Source organism: Vulpes vulpes, chromosome 7 (genome assembly GCF_048418805.1).
Source record: "Vulpes vulpes isolate BD-2025 chromosome 7, VulVul3, whole genome shotgun sequence".
In the NCBI taxonomy this organism is placed as follows: Eukaryota; Metazoa; Chordata; class Mammalia; order Carnivora; family Canidae; genus Vulpes; species Vulpes vulpes.
In genome coordinates, this window is record NC_132786.1 from 111728234 (window position 1) to 111748345 (window position 20112).

Consider the following 20112-nt stretch of genomic DNA (forward strand, 5'->3'; position numbering starts at 1 on the left):
ATAAGGGGTCTTTGTTAGAAAAAGTCTAATTCATCACAGATTAAAAGGGCTCGAAGAATTACCAAATTGCGCTTCTTGGGGAGGATGTCTTAGGGCAAGATGGAGGCCTCTAAATCTGGGCTGTGGTCAATGAGCAGATAACAAGAGTGAAGACCTGAGGGCCTGGCCAGTGAGCAGGGCATCATCGCCCAGAGGTAGAGCCAGAGGTGTGAACTATGTCCATAAAACTGAAAAACTGGCTTTCAGGCACCTTTTCTGTTTTTTTAAAATCAGTTTTAATGGCCTAATGCCAAGTCTACTTAAAAATGGTCGTTTCCTGTTTTCATTTCTTTCTATGCTTTTAGAAATGGCAAAGTACTAAAAGCTTTGAGGGCAATCGGCATAGCAACTGAATGAGCTTAATTTCGCTACATTGAACTTTCTTTCAAGGTATTAAATTTGCATACAGGAAAAGCCCAGGTACTTAAAAATCAATGAAATGATATTATGCTCAATTAAAAAGAACATGCCTGCGTAAACACAATACTTGGTAGCACTACCATTTATTTCAAAGTCATTTTGACAACGCACTGCTTACTTAAAGTAATTAGAATTTTGGGTTAGAGATAATGGGAGTACAGAAAACACTGCCCTGAAAGCAGAGCCAATGTCAACACCATCCTAATCTCCTTGCACAAAAAAGAAAAATCTACCTCTGAGGCATTATAGTGACTCAAAATCTTAAGAGAAAAAGACTTCAACTTGTACATTCACTCAGAATTTTAAAATCTCTCTCACGGAAGGAAAGGTAAAAGTAAAGAGTTTTCAAGACTTCCCATACCTCAATGTGCTTTTCAGTTCCAGATATAAAACTGTATTTGTGCTGATTCAGTACTGTGTAGTAAAGACCAATTCAAGAATGTAATGAACTTTAAAAGCAGCTTCTCTTTTCTCTGCACAGGGAACAATTTTACTGATTTAAATTAGGAACTTCTAGTTGCAGGGAAGGAGAAAGGGAAGGCAGGAGACAGAAACAGGTGATCCAGGACTCAAAGCTGGTCCTTAGCTGCTTTCTAATAGAGGGAGAAGATTGAAGATTTCTGGGGCCAAACAAAGGCAATATAGAAAAATGAAGTTTTAAAATCCACACACATCACCGAGTTTATCCATTTTCTTCTAAGAAAAGTAATTTTGCAAAAGGAAGTTCGATTTTAAAGGATTTATCTCTTTTTTCCAACTCTGAACTGAAAAGAAACTGTTCAAAGCCCAGTCTAGTTTACGGTTTCAAAATATTTAAGTGATCATAAGCCACCTGTTCAGCCAACACAATGTAAATAAGCTGCATTAATGTTCTGGTTAAAAACTACCTTATCTGTTCTTTGCTCCTCGCAAGTTCTGTTGAAGCAATGCCCCCTAAAAGACAAAGAAGGGGCTCTACAAAATTGTTTCCAACACAGAGACCCAGTCGCCTGACCAGGTGGGATAAATGCTGTCAAGAATGGAACGCCCTCTAGAGGCTAGTCATCCACATAGCCTTTTGCAATCCATCAGAGCAGCGGGTCTCAGGTGTGGTTCCTGGACCAGCAGCAGCAACATTACTTGAGAAATGGTTAGAAATGTAAATTCTGGGGTCCTGCCTGTTTAGCCCATTTGGGTTATCCTATAAACTAAGAAATTTATTTTTCACAGTTCTAGAGACTGTGCAAGTCCAAGATCAAGCGCCAGCTGATTTAGTATCTGGCAAGAGTCTTCTTGATTCATAGATGGCACCTTGTAGCTCTAACTTCACGATGTGAAAGGTCTAAGAAAGCTTTCTTTTATATGGGCACTGATCCTATCCATGAGGGCTCTACGCTCATGACCTAATCACCTCCTTATATAATCACTTTGGGGGTTAGGATTTCAACATATGAATTCTGAGGAGACACAAACATTCCAACCACAGCACCACCTTAGGCCAACTGAATCAGAAACCTCTGTGGTGGGGGTCAGTGATCTGTGTTTTAACAAACCCTGCAGATGATTCTGAGGCACACTAAATTTAGGAGCCACTGTATTGGAAACACTTCACTCCCCAAAGATGTCAGAGAATGAATGTGTCACTGTGTAAAGAAATTAATTATACAGGCATGAACTAAGCTAAACTATCTTTCCTCCAAGTAGGTAGATAGATAAAGCTGATGCTTGTATCAAGCAAAGACATGGAGATATAATTTAGGAAATATCATGAGACCAAAATATAATGTATGAGAAAACGCTTTCAGGAACTCTAATAGAAATTATCCCCAAACTATGGCTTTAAAGAATGATCGAGTCCCTTGATGTAAATGATAAAGTAATGTAAATGTGCAATAGCATAAATATGAAAGAAGACTATGGGTAACCCCAGTACCTACACCGCCACCAATCAAGAGGACTAAGTACATTCATGGACTCCCACGGTTGGAACCCTTTCCCATCATTCAGGACTACAGCTTGCCACGAACCAGTTCATGGTTATCTGACCACAGAATGAGGCAGAACATGTTAACAGTCGAGGTAGAAATGAAAATAACAATTAGAAAAAAAAACACACTATATTTTCATGATCTTTTTTATTGAACATACATAGTACATGTAAAACAACTGGCATAAAATTCATAAAAATACAATACTTCTATGCGATATCACTTTATTCCTGATACAGCTTTTCACGTTCTCCTTAATATCACTGTCCTATTTTAATGCAATACTTTTTCTGCGAAGCGTTTTTAGAGGCTTATCTGCTTATAGAAATACTGCCCCCACTTTGTTTTTTCTATGTCATGGCAAGAGCTATATTTACCACCTCCTTACCCATCCTTACCTTCCTCACACTAAAGCAAAAATATTTTTAGATGCTAAAAATGAGTAAAATACTGAGCTTTAATACTGTTTGGTCATGTATATGGAAACTACTACTATTCTATGTTGCCATAAAAGATACTGATCACCTACAGCACCGGCTGCTACGAGATGCGGCCAAGGCTGAGTGTGCTGTACAGCCCAAGGCCTCTGTTCTAAACTGACTGGTCTAAAAGATAATCATAGCTTGCTGGTGGAGTTACATTAATAAATACCATTACAAAAGGATTCTGTTTGGGGGGAAAAAAAAGAAAACCAACCTAATTTGACCACACTTAGCTCTTCCCAGCATATGCAACTGTCAAAACGGCATTTTAGTGTTTCCTGTACAGAATTTCCAATCACTGCATGGGAACCCATCGGGAAGGGAACGATCGGAGGGTGGGGAGAAGAGAGAATGACTTTAAAAGTGCAATCTTTTAAAAAGTGGAACCGCTGCATGTATAAAACAGCCATTTTCGGGTGCAGAACAGTCACACGTAGAGCAGAGCGCCTTTCCCTCCTCCCGCCCGCGGCCACTCTGGGCCACGTCAGCCTCCAGTGCCCTCCTCCCAGTTTTCTGGATTGCTGCATCACTGCTCAAATTCTACTCCTCATCCACGACTCCCCAGCTGCTTCCCTATTTTCTGACACTTGCAACAGCCCAAGGAATACAAGTCACCCAGCGAGCGAGGAAGAGGGGGCAGGCACCTGAAGACACTGTCGGCAGCTCCCGGCGGAAGGAGGCTCCCCAGAAACGTGGCAACGTGGGCTCTGGGGCGGGCTGGGGGCTGCCCACCCGCCAGCCCAGGCTGTCCTTGCAGCTGTCTGCTCTAAGCAAGCTAGTGCTCCCCCCAGACCAGGCTTGTCCTTGGGCTCTGGTGAGAAGGCAGAAAGGGAACAGCTCTTCATTGGCTCCCAGCAGTGGGCACCGGAAACCATCCCTGAGGACTCAGGTCTCAAGGACAGTCCACAATGAGGTTAATCTGCCTGTGGTTAATAAAGAGAACACTGTATAATTAAATGTGTAGTCCATCGAAGTCATGGTTTGCTTAGAATGTAAAATCTTAAAAATGTTTCTCAGAACTATGAGGATTCACTGTTTTGAAGAATCTCATTTCACACAAATTAACTTCTAAGAAACAACAAAAAAAATCATACTAGGAATTCAGAGCAGGTTTGGGAGTCTTTCAAAATAAAAATAAATAAGAAGGAAAAAAAAATAAAGAGGAAGGCTGAATATATTCATTCCTCGTACGGATATGATCACTCTGGGGATCAAAATCATAACATAAGGCTTAAGGCTTTGTCTTACTCAAGACAGGCAATGTAAAAAGTAAAATATAAAAACTCCATTCACTTCTCATTATCGTTTACTCTTTTGACAGAAAAATTAGTCATGTTTTATTGTATATTAATAGAAGAAAAACTACACATACTACAGTCTACTGTTCCACTGCAAATTATGTCTACTCAACTACACATTAGTTTGTAGATGCATTATATTTGGGTCATTCAAAATAGTTGTTCTTAAAACTACAATTAAACATGAAAAATTTTTACAGTGGTTTAAAGGTATTAAAATATAAACATCTGAATAATACTAAAAATGAGAAAAATACACAATTGCCATTACATTTTTTTTAACCAAGAATAAGTACTTTCTAAGCAACTAAACGAGTAACACTTATTTGACAATTCTGGGAGAGAAAGAGGGAGAGAAGGAGAGAAAGAAGACACACTAATGTCATATGGTTGGTAATTACAGGAATTTAGTCCTGACCATTAGATCCAAAAATCTGGATTAGTAATGGGCAGGAAATGCTTCATTCACAAGAGCCACAAGAAACAAAAGAACATTAAGAAGTGAAACAGGTAATTCCACATAGCAAATACCCACGTCTGCCCCATCTTCTCTTACGGAAGTTGATGATGGGCCCGACGCAACTGAGATGCTTAGGACAGTTACTGCGATGTCACAAAGACAAGAGCAAGAGGCAGGAGAAGCAGCAAGGGGCACCAATAGTCCATAAACTAAAATCGGCCCCTACACTGTTCGGAACTCGTGATATTTTCATATCCTTCTTGTCGTGACCCATCATATTTTTTATACAGGTAGCTTTGCTCCCTTACTTTAGCACAAATATTTAAGTCAGGTACAAACATATACTCATTTGCATAGCAAATTTTAAGGGGTGCATTGAAATCGTAACCAATTGATTAAGGTATAAGTATTTTTACAGTCAGAACAACATTCAAATTGACCAAACAAAATGTTTTCTATTTGAAAACAGTCATCTATAAAAGTTTTTGGGATTTGAATTAAAAACAAGGCATGAGTTATTAGCAAAACATTAAAACCATTACTGATGTACTTCTCTGTAGGCAGCAGTCATTCTTCTATAACTTCTAAGACCTTGTAAACACTGTTCTGGAATACGGTGGTGAAGTGTGGCTTGGAATCCTTCACCAAGAGGTTACATAAGGGAGGCTTCCCAGCATTAGCAGGATCTTCTACGTCCCAAATTTCAGGCATACTGCACCCAGGCCTAGAGAAATTAACGTACAGATTAAAAATCAAAGTACACTATATATGGCAGATGAAGCAGAGCACACTTTTCATATTCTTGTCTCCATTTCATCTTTTCTATATAAATTAACTTAGTTAAAAAAATCCTGTTAGAGTTATTTATATTTATTTAAGCTGTCATAAATTCTCTTTAGAACAAGGTGAACACAGCCAAGTTAACCATAAAAAAAAAAGAGACAGACATACAAAATACATGAATTTAGGTGGGGTAAGAGATCTTGTTTAAATTCTGCCTCAGGTACTTAGGAAGACTGTGGCATTGGATAGCTCAAGCAGTCTCACCCCACATTTGTCAGATGGGGGATACAACTGGGGTGTGTCATGAGGACTCAGAGAGAGGGAGAAACTGTATCTAGCTTGCGCTATGCCCCCGCACGCAGTAAGAGGTAATGCATTATATTGACTTAAAAATTCTAACTGGCAGATATGCTTAGGTCACATTTATGCAACTTCCCCCTACTGTCTTCTAGAACGAGTCAATTTAAAGAAAATCCAGTGGTGCTCAGCTCACATTTTTTAAATGCACAATTAAATTTTAAAAGCAATAGATTTTATAAAGACTAGCGGAAGTGAAATTGGCATTGTGTGGTATTTGTTCCAATAACTTCTGCAGATAACTATAGTATTTATTTTCAATTTAAAGCAGTGTTATAGATATAACTGTTGGCTTTTACTAGGGTTCACAAATTTGTTTTTTTTGTTTTTTTTTGGTTTTTTTGGCTTTTGTTACATTGAAGATTTTTACGTTATTATAGTCCCAAACGTCACTCTTTTCTTTCAGGGCTTGTGATTTCTATGTCTTGTGTAAGGAATCCTTCCCTATCATGGTATCATGTGAATATGCATTGTGTGTTCTTCTATGAAAGTTTCAGAGTTCTGCTTTTCATAGATCCATAATTCATTTGGAATTAATTTTTCTGTATGGTGTGATGTAGAGATTTAATTTTAATTTTTTCCATATAGATAGCCAACAGCTCTAGGTTCATTAATTATTTATTATTTATCAAATCCATACTTACACAGTAAGTACCTGTACTTATTCAGTACCTGGTACACTGCTTTCAAATCTATATTACTTGTTTTATAACCACCAATGTAATAATTGATTCAGGTAAGAATCAAAACTGGATGCAAGAACTATCTGGTGAAAGGTTGTTGAGAAAGAGGATAAACAAATGGCCTCTAAGTATCTCTACAGATTTTATAGATTATTAATTCTAAAGGAGATGTGCCTCCTTAAAATAGACCAAGTGATCTAACTTAGCATCATTAATGATGGAATAAAGTGATCTGTCCCTCCTCAAGTGACATAATGGAGAGTATAAAACCCCTTTGAGGTAATTAAAATTCTTGTCACAATTTGCTAAACTAAATCTAATCATGAGGGAGGACTCAGACAAATCCAAAGGTGGGACATCCTAGAAGACAACTGCCCTGGACTCTTCCAACATATCAACAAAAACAAAAAAGGCAAAAGGGAGTTCACAATTTATGTGCTTACTTGATAAATAAAAAAAAAAAAGAAAAATTACAGAGAATTGGCAACTGCTTATGTTTTGTCATAGTTGCTTCACTTTAAGAGAAAAAAAAAAATTCCAACATGTCCTTTTTATTCCCTCCCAAAGGCAGTTCCACTCCTCTGCTCTCCACCATGAGACAAGCACCATGGCAGGAGTACATATGCTCTCTGCTTCTTAATAACATCTTCAACTTAAAGGTAACTACCATCCCCAAAGTTGCCAAAATATAGGCCTATCAAAATAAAAAAAAAGAGAGTCAATGTCACTTTCAATGCCATTTCTCAAAGGTGGCTTGTGTAAACAATCCAGCACACATTCTGCTGGACCTCTTTCATCCAAGTTCAGACACACATGCATACAAACAGAGGCACGGATTTATATACGCAGATGCTCCTGCGGTTGCTTTTACAAAAATGAGATTATTCTGGGACTCCTCACTTGACAATAAAATATGGCCATTTTTCCACCTCAGCACCTAAAGATCTACTTCATTCTTTTTAATAGTTGCTAGTACATCTATGTATTAACAAATCACTCTTTTATGTATAGATATTGTGTTTTCCATTTTGCCCTTATAAAGTGATATTGATATAAACATTCCTCCGCCATTATCTTTCTGCAAGCTAAACTTCTGGAAGCAGCACTATCACTACATCAGAGGGCTACACAATTTTCACTTTGCCTCTGTCAGATTATCTCCCAAAGGGTTTTACCCATGAGCATTCCCAGGAAGAGTATTCAGGCCACATGTTTTGCACACTCTCCTGACACCAGATTCTATCAACACTGAGCATGTATGAAAGCAAGACTGGGCTTGGGTTTTCCACCACTTAATTTTCTCACATGTGCCGAGGCCAAACTGTGGCTACACTGTGGGCCATGGGCAGGAGAGAGCACAGCGCAAGGACAGAGAAAACTACCAGCTTCTGAGTTCACCTGCTTTCAGGAGAGAGTGAAAGCTAGGAGCTGCCTTTGTGAGCTCTGTCGGCCTAAGCATAACACCCTGTAGTCCTTATCTGAGTTTCCTGAAGCTCGCCAAGCCAGCCAGCTATATCTTTAAATAGCATTATTGAAAATGGGAATAATTTTCTTCTGAATTCATGTGTTTTAATTTTATGTCAACTCTATTATTGGAATTAATGAGAAAGAAAGCAGAGAACTGAGAATAAAAGAGTAGTTAATTAAAAGCTCATCTACAACTTGCATTTGAGTATATTTTCGTACTTGTATTTGAATACAGGGTGTCAAGTATTTAAAGAATAATAAAGCCACACCATTAAGGCCACTTGTATTGAGATCACATCAATACAGTGCCCACCAAAGTGCCGGGCACAGTTTAAGTGCTAGATACATACTGAGGTCCTCTTCCCTTTCTTCTCCTACTTGAGTTCCCCATGGGCTACCCACCCCCGTCCTCATACACTTTTCTGTTCCACTAATCCAGAGATGTCTCAGGCATAAACAAAATGGACAATGGGGGGGCCAAAGCAGTAAAAGATCCTAATTCCGGCATAAAGTTTTATCAAGAAACTCAGTCTTCCTTCTGCACTAAATCTTAGTTCTTCTTCCCTTTCCTCTCCTGTCTGAGCTCCTGAGGTGCTTCCCTGCCAGAACAGAAAGTACAGCTTGTGTTTGGTTTCAAGGTTTAAGCAGAGTGCACCTGCCTAAGGTTTCCTGAGATTTATTATCATTCTGGCTTAAATCTTGCAGTAGATGGAGAGTGCTTTTTGAGTTACTGAGGACAACAGAGTAGAGAACGTCACTTCTTTGGCTTCCTCCTCTCTACTCCTGCTGGAAAAACACAGCAGGGGCAAGTCAAGGTCCATGGGGGAAATGGAGTATACACCCCCAGCCCAGACTGCTTAGTCTTATGTCCAGAAGTGAGCGCTACATGGAAATGATCCAACGTCAGTGAAATCACTGTTGACCTTGTTTAGTGCACAGGATTTATTGCTATACTTCCTAAATTTGTCTTTCATCCCTTCTGGTATACAAAACAGTTCTTTGCCCATCGGAAAACCGAGGAGCTCCATCAGCATCTTAGAAGATAAAGCGTGCCAGCCTCTACAGTTTCCACATATTCAAAACACTATGCAAGGTCTAGAAACAAGATGAAGAATCTTACATCAAGGTTCATTATTAGCTTAGGAATAAAGAGGCCATAGAACATTATTTTTATGTTCCAGAAACCTATGGGTGTCTCAGGCGATCACTGAACCAGAAAGTGAAGCCCGAGACGATAAAGAAGATCACAATGTGGGTGGAAATCTCTTGCCAAGAAACTACATCCTCCTGACTGCAAATGTCAGCCCACCATTCACTTATTACAATGTCCTCATAAAATTATGAGAGGTGTTTGTGACTTTTTTGTCCTAAGTTTATATAACAAAGTTAACTAAAAGCGAGTATATGGATTTCATATATATATTCTTATGTTCATAAGGAAATAAAACATTTTCTAAATTATGACTCTAAGAACAATAACATTTGGTATAGATCCTAATTAAATTCAAGTCACCTGGGACACATTCATAGGAAAATCATTCAATAATCAACAATTGTTTGGGTTTCCTTGTGGGCACTGTTGACAGCTATGGTTTCACAGAACCATTCTCACTCCCGAGTCAATATTTAATTATTTTGTCTTAACACTCTTGTGTATCACTGACATACATGGTGAATAAGTATGATTAAGCTAGAAATACAGCAACCTCCAAAGGCCTCTGTTTAAAGAGCAGTGAGAATATTAAAAATAATAGTAGTTCATAAAATACTCTTGATTTCTAATGAAACTGCCCATGTCTGTGCTCCTTGTGGAGCCAATGCTTTGGTATTTTAATAGCCAGCCACTGTCATCAGCTGTCTAGTCAGCCAGGTGCAATATTTCTAAACAGTCAACTTCAACATTCCTCTTTGCTTTTAAGATCTAACTTTTGCTATCCTCTGCATAGTGGCCTTCTCTGAGTGGAGATAGTTTTTAAAACTATAAACCCAAGAGAATGTGGGTCACAGTGAAGTTAATTATTTTCCCACTCAAATAAGCTGTGGAACAGCAAGAAGGAAGTGTTGCTCTGAGGTGACACTGGGAGGGGGGGCCTGACCATCACAGGACGGGTGCAAAGTGGCATGTGCAAAGGAGGCCCTGACTCTCAGCTGCCTGCCTTACTTTGTTACAATGAGATGCTCCATTATTTGGTTTCAGACTCTGCAAGTCTTCTAAAAAGTCTTTAAAATACATCCAACTTTAAATGAAAGTTTTTTAAAAACATTCAAGGTGAAGATAAGCCATCTGGGAAATTGTCAATGCCAATATAATACCTTTAAGGTAGCATACACATGCAAATCATTATGAGAGAAACATTTATAATGACTAGAAAGGAAAAAATTCCAATTCAAATAATGATCTAAACAGTTTTTTCCACTTATACCATGCTAAATGTTATATATATCTTACACATAACGAGTAAAGCACTTGCCATAAGACTGAATTAATTTTTCATGTCTTATGAATATAAAATATTAACTGTGTTAAATACTCACTTGGATCTTCTTATACACCAGGACTCTTCTAGAATGTAATAATTCACTTGTAACTTTATCAATTCTCGCTTCACTTCTTCAGCTGCTTTTCGACTATACATTGAGTAAACTATTTTCGTTCTTGCTCTTTAAGAAAAATAATTGGGCAGAAGATTTTCAAGATTAAAAGGATGCAATCAAGCTATCTGGAAGAAAGCACTGAATGGAATAAGAAGAAAGACTCTACAGAAGAGTCAGGTCAAGAGAACATTCTTCACAGAGTTCCTGCTAAGGGGCATTAGGCAAGTCAAAAGAAAAAGGTAGAAGCATACATAGCACAAGAGTCCTGGGAGAAGAGGCTTAGTTGAATGCATCCCTTCATTTCCAAATTCAATCTTTTTGCTTGTTTGATCGTTTTTGTTTTGTATTCTCCATAACCCTATCATACATGAGAGTAAGGCACACTGCATGGACGGGGGGAGCCACAAATGTGGCTACCAGACTACTTTAAAGCTGCCATGCAGTCCCAGCTTTGACAGCAGCAATAACTGGCATTAATGGCTCTCCATTTTATTCCTAGATTGAAGAAACAAAACAAAACAACTAAACTTATTCAGCACAATTGTTCTAGAAATATAAGCTTACTGAAATTGAAAAAGATTTTTTATTTATAAAATATGTTTCACTGTTACACAAAAGAACAGATTAATAAGATTCACCCAATTACTTAGGAAATGAATAGCTTAAACTAGCCTAGAAATTGCATGAAATTTAAACCTACATCTTTTTCAAAGAGAACACAATACTCTCAAGAAAAAATATAAAAAACCAAAATCAAGATCATTCTAGTAGGCAATATGGATGAAAATCAGAATAAAATCCTCTTTGAATGGGATTCCATTTCAACTGCCTTCTTAGAATTCAAGAACAAATAGCCAAAAGGAAACCTTAAATAAAAGCTAGAGGATCATAAATCTTCTGGGGAGCTTAAGGATAGTGATGACTAATAAGGACCTGAGTGTTTCGTAGCCCTCTTTGCCTGGAGAAGATGGACAGGCTATGATTTCGTTTTGCTGCCTAGTAGAGAAGAGACCCCCAAAGGTTGTTGTTTTATTGCCCAATGGAACCTTACCAGTTTTGTTTCTGACTCAGCCTTCTTATTTCAGCACTGCTTTCTCCCCTAACTCTAGAAATCTCTGTTCACCAGTGTTCTGGAACACTTCTCATTATTTTGCTGGTTCCCTTCATCACTAGTTGTGTGAGAAATTTGTTTTGAGCAATGTGAAAATTGTATACTAACCTTAACCCTGCATCTTCATAGTGTGGATGATTCACAATGGGCCGAAGCGCAGAGAGTTTAACACTTGCCATTGTGGGCATGGCGCCCGCAAAGACTGCGTCTGCAAAGCAGGAAAGGAGGTCTCAGGAAGGCACTCAGTGAATGTTAACCAGGGTCTCCTTCTGGTCAACTCCATTACTTCCCAGGTGAGAACGTGGAGGCCCAGAGAGGTTCAGGACTTAAAAGATTCAATGGAAGAACCCAACTGAAGTCAGCTGGCTGGTAAAATGGCTATCAGGCCCTTGGCTTTGGAAGTCAGACCCTCCTTCTTTCATCAGTGAGGATTTCTGGGGTTTTGTTTGTTTTTGTAACATCTTAGAAATCTTTCCTGCTTCTAGGAAATAAGTATCAAATTGACTAGGAAAGTTTTATAACACCAAGGAATTCTGGGAAATGATTTGAAATTCAGTCATTTGATACTCAGATAACAAAATCTCCCTTGAATAAAATGTCTATTCTATTAGTTCAAGAAGGAATGTGCAGGACTAAGGTTAAAAACTCACAAGGAAAATATGCACAACAAAAATTATTTTAAGTCAAACCACATTAATGAGCACTGAGGATTAGAGAAGACTGATGAATCACTGACCTCTACCTCTGAAACTAATAATACATTATATGTTAATTCGTTGAATTTAAATAAAAATTTAAAAAAAAATCATGCCACGTCAAACTTTGGGTACATTTTGAAAAAAAAAAAACATTAGAATTTCTGGAAAATAGCAAAATAGATTACTAAGAAAATATATATAACATTTCCTTTGCAAATCATTTAAATAAGATTGACATTTCTCTTTTCCTGAATAATCTAGAAGCAGCACTACTTAGAGTAAGGTCACTGGAAGTAATGTGGGTTTAAAATTTTGCAGTGGTACATAAAACTGTGGGGAAAACTTACCTGGTTTAGTACTGTATTTGATCCATTCGATAAGTTCTTCTTGTGGCAAATTGCTGAACTCTCCTACGATATTCCATTGGGTTTGGAGATTTGCTGAACCCTGTATTGACATTGCTGCTAATACAGCAAAAACAACAGCACCAGGATGTACTTTGCAAAAGAGCCATCCAAACAGCTGAAACCAAATGAAGAATACATTTGATAATTGTTAGTACAAAGCAGCCTGTATCCAATAACAAAAGTTCTTCTCAGAGAGGAATACAGTCTCCTGTAGATAAACCAAAAAGCAAAAACCTAAGGACTAATTATCCTAAGAAAAAGTTCCAGAAACAATGACCAGAGGGATTAAAAGAATTTTTCCATTAACTTTATAGAGGTGGGGTATAACTCAGGAAGCTGTTCTCTCATTGTGTTCTGATTGCATGTTCCAGTAAAGCTGGGACCACCTATATCATTTGCCAGGCCCGATGCAAAATGAAAATATGGGGCCTCTTGTTCAAACATTATTTAGCAGTTCAAAGACAAACAGAAGAGCATGTAAGTAGGTGCAGGCTCCTTATGAGGGAGGGGGCCCCATGCATTTGTGGAGGTCCCACACCTGTAAAGCCAGCCTGGGGTAAGGTTTTCTACCCTCAGTCACAGGGCGGGCTGGAAATTAAGATGCAAGGCTTCCCATTAGCCTCTTTTCCTGTCCCAGCCTGGAAGAGTCAGGAAGAGTGGCTTCATCTCCAGGTTCCTCTGGTAAGCAATGCCTCTCTAACACAACACCAATAACCTGATTGGGAACCATGAGACTGGCTGATTTTTCCAGTTAAATGGTCCACACTCAATAGTAACACTTTGTCCCTATCATTCACTCCTTAATTTCTCTACATGTCTGTAGAACCAGATTGAAGCTTCTTGAGGGCATACATATTTTTTTGCTTTTTGGTTTATCTATCTACCATCCTACCCTTGTCCCTAGAATGTAGTGCAGATGCTTCATAAATATTTGCTAAATTTAAAAGAGGTACTGCTGCTGCATCTTGGCTAATGGACTGATGTAAAGGTGACACTATAGAGAAACATAAATCTGTGAATACAGAGCAAGAAGGCAGGTAGCCAGGAAAAGTAAGTAGCAAATACCCAAATGGCTTATACTAAATTTTAAAAAGTCAGGGAAGTGCATACAAATGTATACTGAAATGAAAAAAGAAGTTTTAAGCTTGATACTGAAAAAAAAAACAAAACATATATTTGGAAGTAACTGCAACTTGAAACCATTGGTTAGAATTCTTTGTGGTAGGAATGTCAAAACAACAAAAAGTTCTTTCTACCGTGAAGTTCTGTTTTCTATCAACATCTGTAGCAGTCACTCATAAATTTAGTGTGTTCTACTTGAGTGTTTGTTGTATGCCAAAGATTATTTTAGAAGTTAGAAGGATAAATGAACTGCTTTGGTCTTTGCCCTTTAGGAAAGATTAATACAAAACCACAAAAAACTTTAACTACAATAATTTAAAGAATTTTCAGTAATTCAATATGATTTTGGGGCCATTCAATAACAAAAGAGGGGTAAAGCGATCATGGCAGCTACAATGTCAACATGACAACCATCTTACCTGTCTTGAACAGATCAAGGAAGCCATAACACACATGTGTGGTGTCAAGAAGAGTTTTAGTCTCATAATTAAAATACCGAGGACTGTATATGCTAACAGTTGCAATGCATGATAAACTAGCTGAAAGAAAGAGAAAAATTTTTTTTCACTTCTACGATCTGTGAAGCTTAATACATTGTTAAATAGATGAATATCTAGAAAAGCGTACTTTTTCTTAGTGACAATATTTTGATTTCTGACTAAACGAGTCTTAAAATTCACTTTCAAACTTCTCCATCTTATTAGAAGCTAAAATTATAGAGTCACTACAGCTAGCAGTTCTAGAATTTTGCTCCGAGTTAAGCCTAGAGTTAATAAAGCCCACATTTCTGAATCTACCTTGGTGTTACCATCAGATTTAGACAGGAAAGTGGTAAACAAAAAAAATTTTTTTTTTTATGATAGTCACAGAGAGAGAGAGAGAGAGGCAGAGACACAGGCAGAGGGAGAAGCAGGCTCCATGCGCCGGGAGCCCGATGTGGAATTCGATCCCGGGTCTCCAGGATCGCGCCCTGGGCCAAAGGCAGGCGCCAAACCGCTGCGCCACCCAGGGATCCCAGTAAACAAAATTAAGTACTGTTTAAGATCCCAGAGCTCTGCCTTGGAACAATCATCAAAACCAGGCTGAAATATGCAATACAGTACAATTAACCAAAGTCACCAGGCTGTTGCTAAGAGTGTAGATTTTAAAAGTCCTCACCACAAGAAAAAAAAATTTTTGGTAACTATGTGATGGATGTTAGACTTATTGTGGTGATTATTTCACAACGTATACAAATCCAGTTAATTATGTTATACATCTGAATCTAACATAATGTTACATGTCAAGGAAGGAAGGAAGGAAGGAAGGAAGGAAGGCAGGCAGGCAGGAAGGGAGGGAGGGAGGGAGGGAGGGAGGAGAGAGAAACAGGTGGAATCACCAGGCCATAGGAGCAGCAACCAATCACACAATAAACTGGATCACTGTGAAGATGATCAGAACAGACCAAATGGGCTTCCTACATAAATGTTTTAACAAATGGTCACGATTGTAATAGTCTCATAAAAACATAGGCCCATTTTGAATATGATAAGTGACAATTACCAATAGTTAGAAACCGGAACTAGAAAGAAAAGTCCAAATACATACAAACTGTAAAACAAAGTAAATTTTAGTAATACTGAATCTTTACCTCTCCGTGATCAAACTGGTGTTTTCTGAAATGGAATAAGAAATACTATTGAATCATTACTGAAGTATGTACTTCAATTATTTGCATCATCTTACAAAAACGAATTTTACAACTTGTATAACATTCAAAGGACATATATATGTAAATAAACATAGCTAACAGTTATGAATGGAAATTGGTGTCACAATCTTTTAAAAGCCAGCTGATTTTTTTTAAATGACAATGTTGCATACCCTGCACATTTGACTACATGGACAATTATTGGGCCAACGAAAGACACGCCGTGGTGTATCAGGCGTGTCTATCACCAATATCCCTGGTGATATTCAAGGCAGGGAATGGGGTGAAGGGAATCCTAAAGCCTTCATACTTCCATATGCCTGCTTCTCGTTGTCTCTGAGCTTCCTCATAAACTGTAACTACTACAGAGACAATTTAGGAAACCACACAAAAAACATGTTTTCAGCAGCAGCTCTAGAATATACAAATAGCCACAAAACTCCCCCATGAGTTTTACTTGACAATTTTAATTTCCCGAGAAAGGATACATGATTAGAGACCCATATACTCTCCCTACATCTGCCTCTGACCCTGCACCACCCCACCCCTGCCATCCCATTTCAATTATCATCACAGCAGTGCCAGCTAGCTTTTGCAAGGGGGAATCCAGTCATACCAATCCCTTACTTAAAACCCCTCAATGAATTCCTTTTGTAATTAGAATAAACTCTCAAATCCTTATCATGTTGTACATCGTCTTTCTATTTCTCATCCTTGAAACTCATCGTCTACCATGTTCCCTCTTGATCACCATGCTACAGTCACATAGACTAATCTTAAACATCAGACAGGCACTTGACTCCCATATTCAGTGCCCCTCTCCATAATCCTTCCTATTCCATTCCTGTTTTATCTCCTAAAAAATGTTCATTTATTGGTTTTTCCTACATTTAAATCTTTGTTCCATCTGGAATTTATTTTGTGTAAAACATAAAATATGGGATCAGTTTTATATCTCTCTGCTTTTCTCTCAAAAGATAGTCCATTGGTCCTAAAACCATCAACAGAATAATTTATCTTTTCTGCTAAGCTGATGCACAAAGCTGTGTCCTTCAAGTATAGATTAAGTACTAGGCCTACTGTCAGATTGTACAGATGGAATTTGAGGTGTGAATAAGTGATGTACTGAGCTCTGCACAGATAGGGAAGAATGAGAAAAGCAAAGAGGAATGACAATCGAAAACATCAATTATCAAATGTTGAGTATGCAACATGAACTATAAAATTAATACACTCTAAATATCTACTTAATAACAAAAGGATTAAAAGCATATTTACCTTATATGTGTTTGTTGTTTAGTTAAGACACCCCACATGTCACTAATAATCTGCAAGTAAATTTTTTAACACATTAGAAGAGCTGTTTGGGGAAAATGAAATTTCAACTAAAGCATCTTGTAAACTTTCAAACTTCTACTAAAAAATTGAAGAAATATGGAGATAAGAGATGACTCAGGAAATAATTACACCACCATAATCTTCCATTTGTACAGTCCTTGATCATATCTAATACCCAACAATCCTGTTCAGGTAGATTGCATTATCCTCATTTTGTAAATGAGCCACAGGCTCAGCTGGATGAAATGGTCTCCCAGAAGGTGGACAACAACTAGGAAGCATTTCCAGGCCCTGCAACCTGACCTTCTGGCTTCTAACTCACATTCAGGGAATTCAACATACCCAGGTTGTTGGCAATGCCTCTCCCTCAGCATCCATACACATACCTGGGCAACTTTGGTGGCTGAGAAGCACAACCAACCAAACACTGAGTTTGCATATTTAGCAGCAACTGGAAGGTTATCTCATCTGAAATCCGATCCCCAGCATGGGTGTCCACCATGACACCACTGACTGGTGTTAATCCACCTCTTGGAAGGCTTGAGTCTGTAACACTTTCCTAGTCAGTCCAGATCAATTATGGTCAGAAGTCCCACCCCTGAGAATCAGCCATGATTCTAAGGAGCCAAAGTGAGTGTAATCTTATTTCCAAGTGGCGGGCTTTTAAATATTTGAAAATAATCACACTTTATTCCATTTGAATCCTTCTTAAGTCAAACATCCAGTTCTTTTAACCCGATGTAACTGTTCTCATCATCTCCAGCCATCCAGATTGCTGTCTTTTTAATGTACTCTAAATTGCCAATGTTGGTGTTTTTTGATTACCTGCCAGGTGCACACCCACATCAAGTGTGCAAAAGTGCAAAGGAAGCACAGAGTCTTCTTGCATCTAGCAGAAACTGACTATAAACTCATTAGGTTTGAAAAGCTTGTGAGACTAAAAAACTGAATGCTACATAACACTCAATAAGGAGGGAAAGGTGCAGAGTCTGATTCTTGCTCTTCCCTTGCTTTTTAATGGACATGATGTGAGCCCAGAAACAACCTCTCTGATCTTCTAATGCTGCATCTGTCAAAATGGGTATAATAATATCCATGTACCCTTCAGGGCTGTCAAATAACCAGGGGAAATAAAATTATATGTGTGATATGTTCGGGGAGAGTATAAATATGTAATATGAACAATAATTATAGTGCAGAATATTCTACAAATATATAATGTGTTAACACAGAATCACTAACTACAAATCAGAAAACCTTTAGAGGCTATCATCTGTTTGTTGATTATAGATTAATCTTTATCCATTCTCTTAAAACACTTGCAGTTACAGAATTCACCAACTCTTAAAAGAAAAAAGAGAATATCACACCTGCTCTTTGCTAAAGACTGGAACTTCTCTGACCTGATTTAAATCTGGGCTTAGAATTTCATTATCAAAGCCAAGTTGGGAGTCTAACAATTTTATCGATGTTGGTTAATACATAGTTAATATTCTATTTTTTGATCAATAATAAGAAACTCATTCCAGTAGTTACTGAGAAATGCATAAGTGACTTAGAATGGCATATATTAAATATTTTAGGGAAATATTACATAAAGCTAAAAGTAATAATTTACAAAGACAAAAATAACTGTATCTGGTTCAATATAGTCTCTTTGATCATGTCTTTCAAAATATATGACTACCAAAACTGGAGCCATCTTTTTCCTATGTCTATTTTATGCTGGCAGATAGAGTATTTTTAAGGCCTGTAAATGTTCATCAAGGGCTATTAGTAACAAAATACGGAATATGTTTCAACAAATCCATATAAAATATTGTGTCATATTAACATGTAATTTAATATACTTAACTACTATGTAGAACAAGAAACTATTTTATGATAAGAGCTCTTAAAAAAGAAAGAAAGAAAGAAAGAGCTCTTAAAAGGCTCCTGGTGGCTCAGTCGGCTGAGCACCCAACTCTCAATTTCAGATCAAGTCATGATCTCAAGGTCATGAGATCAAGTCCCACATCAGGCTTTGCACTGAGGGGGAGTAGACTTGAAATTCTCTCTCTCCCTCTGCCCCTCCCCCTACTAGCACTCTCTCTTTCTCTAAAATAAATAAATAATTTTTTTAAAAAGAAAGAGCCCTTAAGTGATAGACATATACCTTTTTAACGATTGCAATAAACACAACCAGAACAACTGGAAGCAACAATGTCTTTGTATACCTCAGTGGAGTCTGAAATTCAAAGAGATGTTTTGTTAGAGGAAAATATTATTTTCAGACAAAATTTCATTTCAAATAATGAACAAAGTGAAGTTTAAAAAGTGTAAGTAGAGCATTTACCCATTTAGGGTTCGTCCAATATACCCACTGACTCCCATCATAAAAATGAAGATGTATTTCCATAAAAACAAGCTTACCCAAAATGTCGATTTGAAAACATGAACAAATATAGTCCCCAAACACTTGTAAGTATAAGATGTGAATGGAAAGATTACTGTTCACATTTTGCACACTACTTTTCTAACTAGACAGCTCGACTTAATATTCACCTAAGATCAGTAGAATTCCTTTAAATTGCATGAGCTCTTCCTGTCCACTTGATGGGAGATAAAAATCTTAACCATGATTCCCTCCCACATACACACAAAATAATGACCATGTTTACAAGATAAATAAAAACTTTTATATTTTCTTAATAAGAAACTACAGAAACATTTAATAACAAAATCCTAAACATTGCCAATCCTATATATTTCTCAATCATTTTCAAGTCATCGTCTTAAATAATTCTGAAATTTCTAAGCTGCAATTGATTTGCTTACCACCAACATTTACCCTCACAAAAATAATCCTATACTATTGAGTTAAATAATGTACACTTCCCCTAATATGTTAATCAGAGAAATCTAGCTTTAACAACATTAGAAGCACTGGTACATTTTAATCCTATAAAGTATAAGTAGCATTTTCTTATTTTCCCTCTCTTTAGCCCACTTTGGTTGCTTGTTATTCTGTATTAGACAAGTAATTTTGGTAATTTATTAACCACAAATGCATACTTCATAGTTAGAAGTCTCATTAAAAGATTTTTTATGTTTTTATTTTACTATTTACTTTTATTAACATTTGCATAGTATTTAATTTTTAAATATATTTCTATTTTGTAAATTTTTAAAAATAACTTAGGCAAAAATTATATA

The 20112-nt window shown here is 37.4% G+C and overlaps 1 protein-coding gene across 5 annotated transcripts in view; it reads right to left on the reverse strand.

Moving 5' to 3' along the window:
* Positions 1–2556: 2556 nt before the first annotated feature.
* DPY19L1 (dpy-19 like C-mannosyltransferase 1) overlaps positions 2557–20112 on the reverse strand; it is a 95111-nt gene continuing 77555 nt past the window's right edge. For 2 of the 5 annotated variants that reach the window (XM_072764714.1, XM_072764717.1), the window contains exons 15-23: positions 19073–19144; positions 16858–16907; positions 15520–15544; positions 14309–14428; positions 12708–12882; positions 11771–11870; positions 10492–10617; positions 5209–5390; positions 2557–3831 (exon numbers count right to left, since the gene is read on the reverse strand). In XM_072764714.1, coding sequence (XP_072620815.1) covers positions 5234–5390; positions 10492–10617; positions 11771–11870; positions 12708–12882; positions 14309–14428; positions 15520–15544; positions 16858–16907; positions 19073–19144 — 825 coding nt within the window. In that variant the 3' untranslated portion in view covers positions 2557–3831; positions 5209–5233. Of the gene's footprint in view, positions 5391–10491; positions 10618–11770; positions 11871–12707; positions 12883–14308; positions 14429–15519; positions 15545–16857; positions 16908–19072; positions 19145–20112 lie in introns of all 5 variants that reach the window. The other 3 variants (XM_072764718.1, XM_072764716.1, XM_072764715.1) reach the window with 2 other exon arrangements.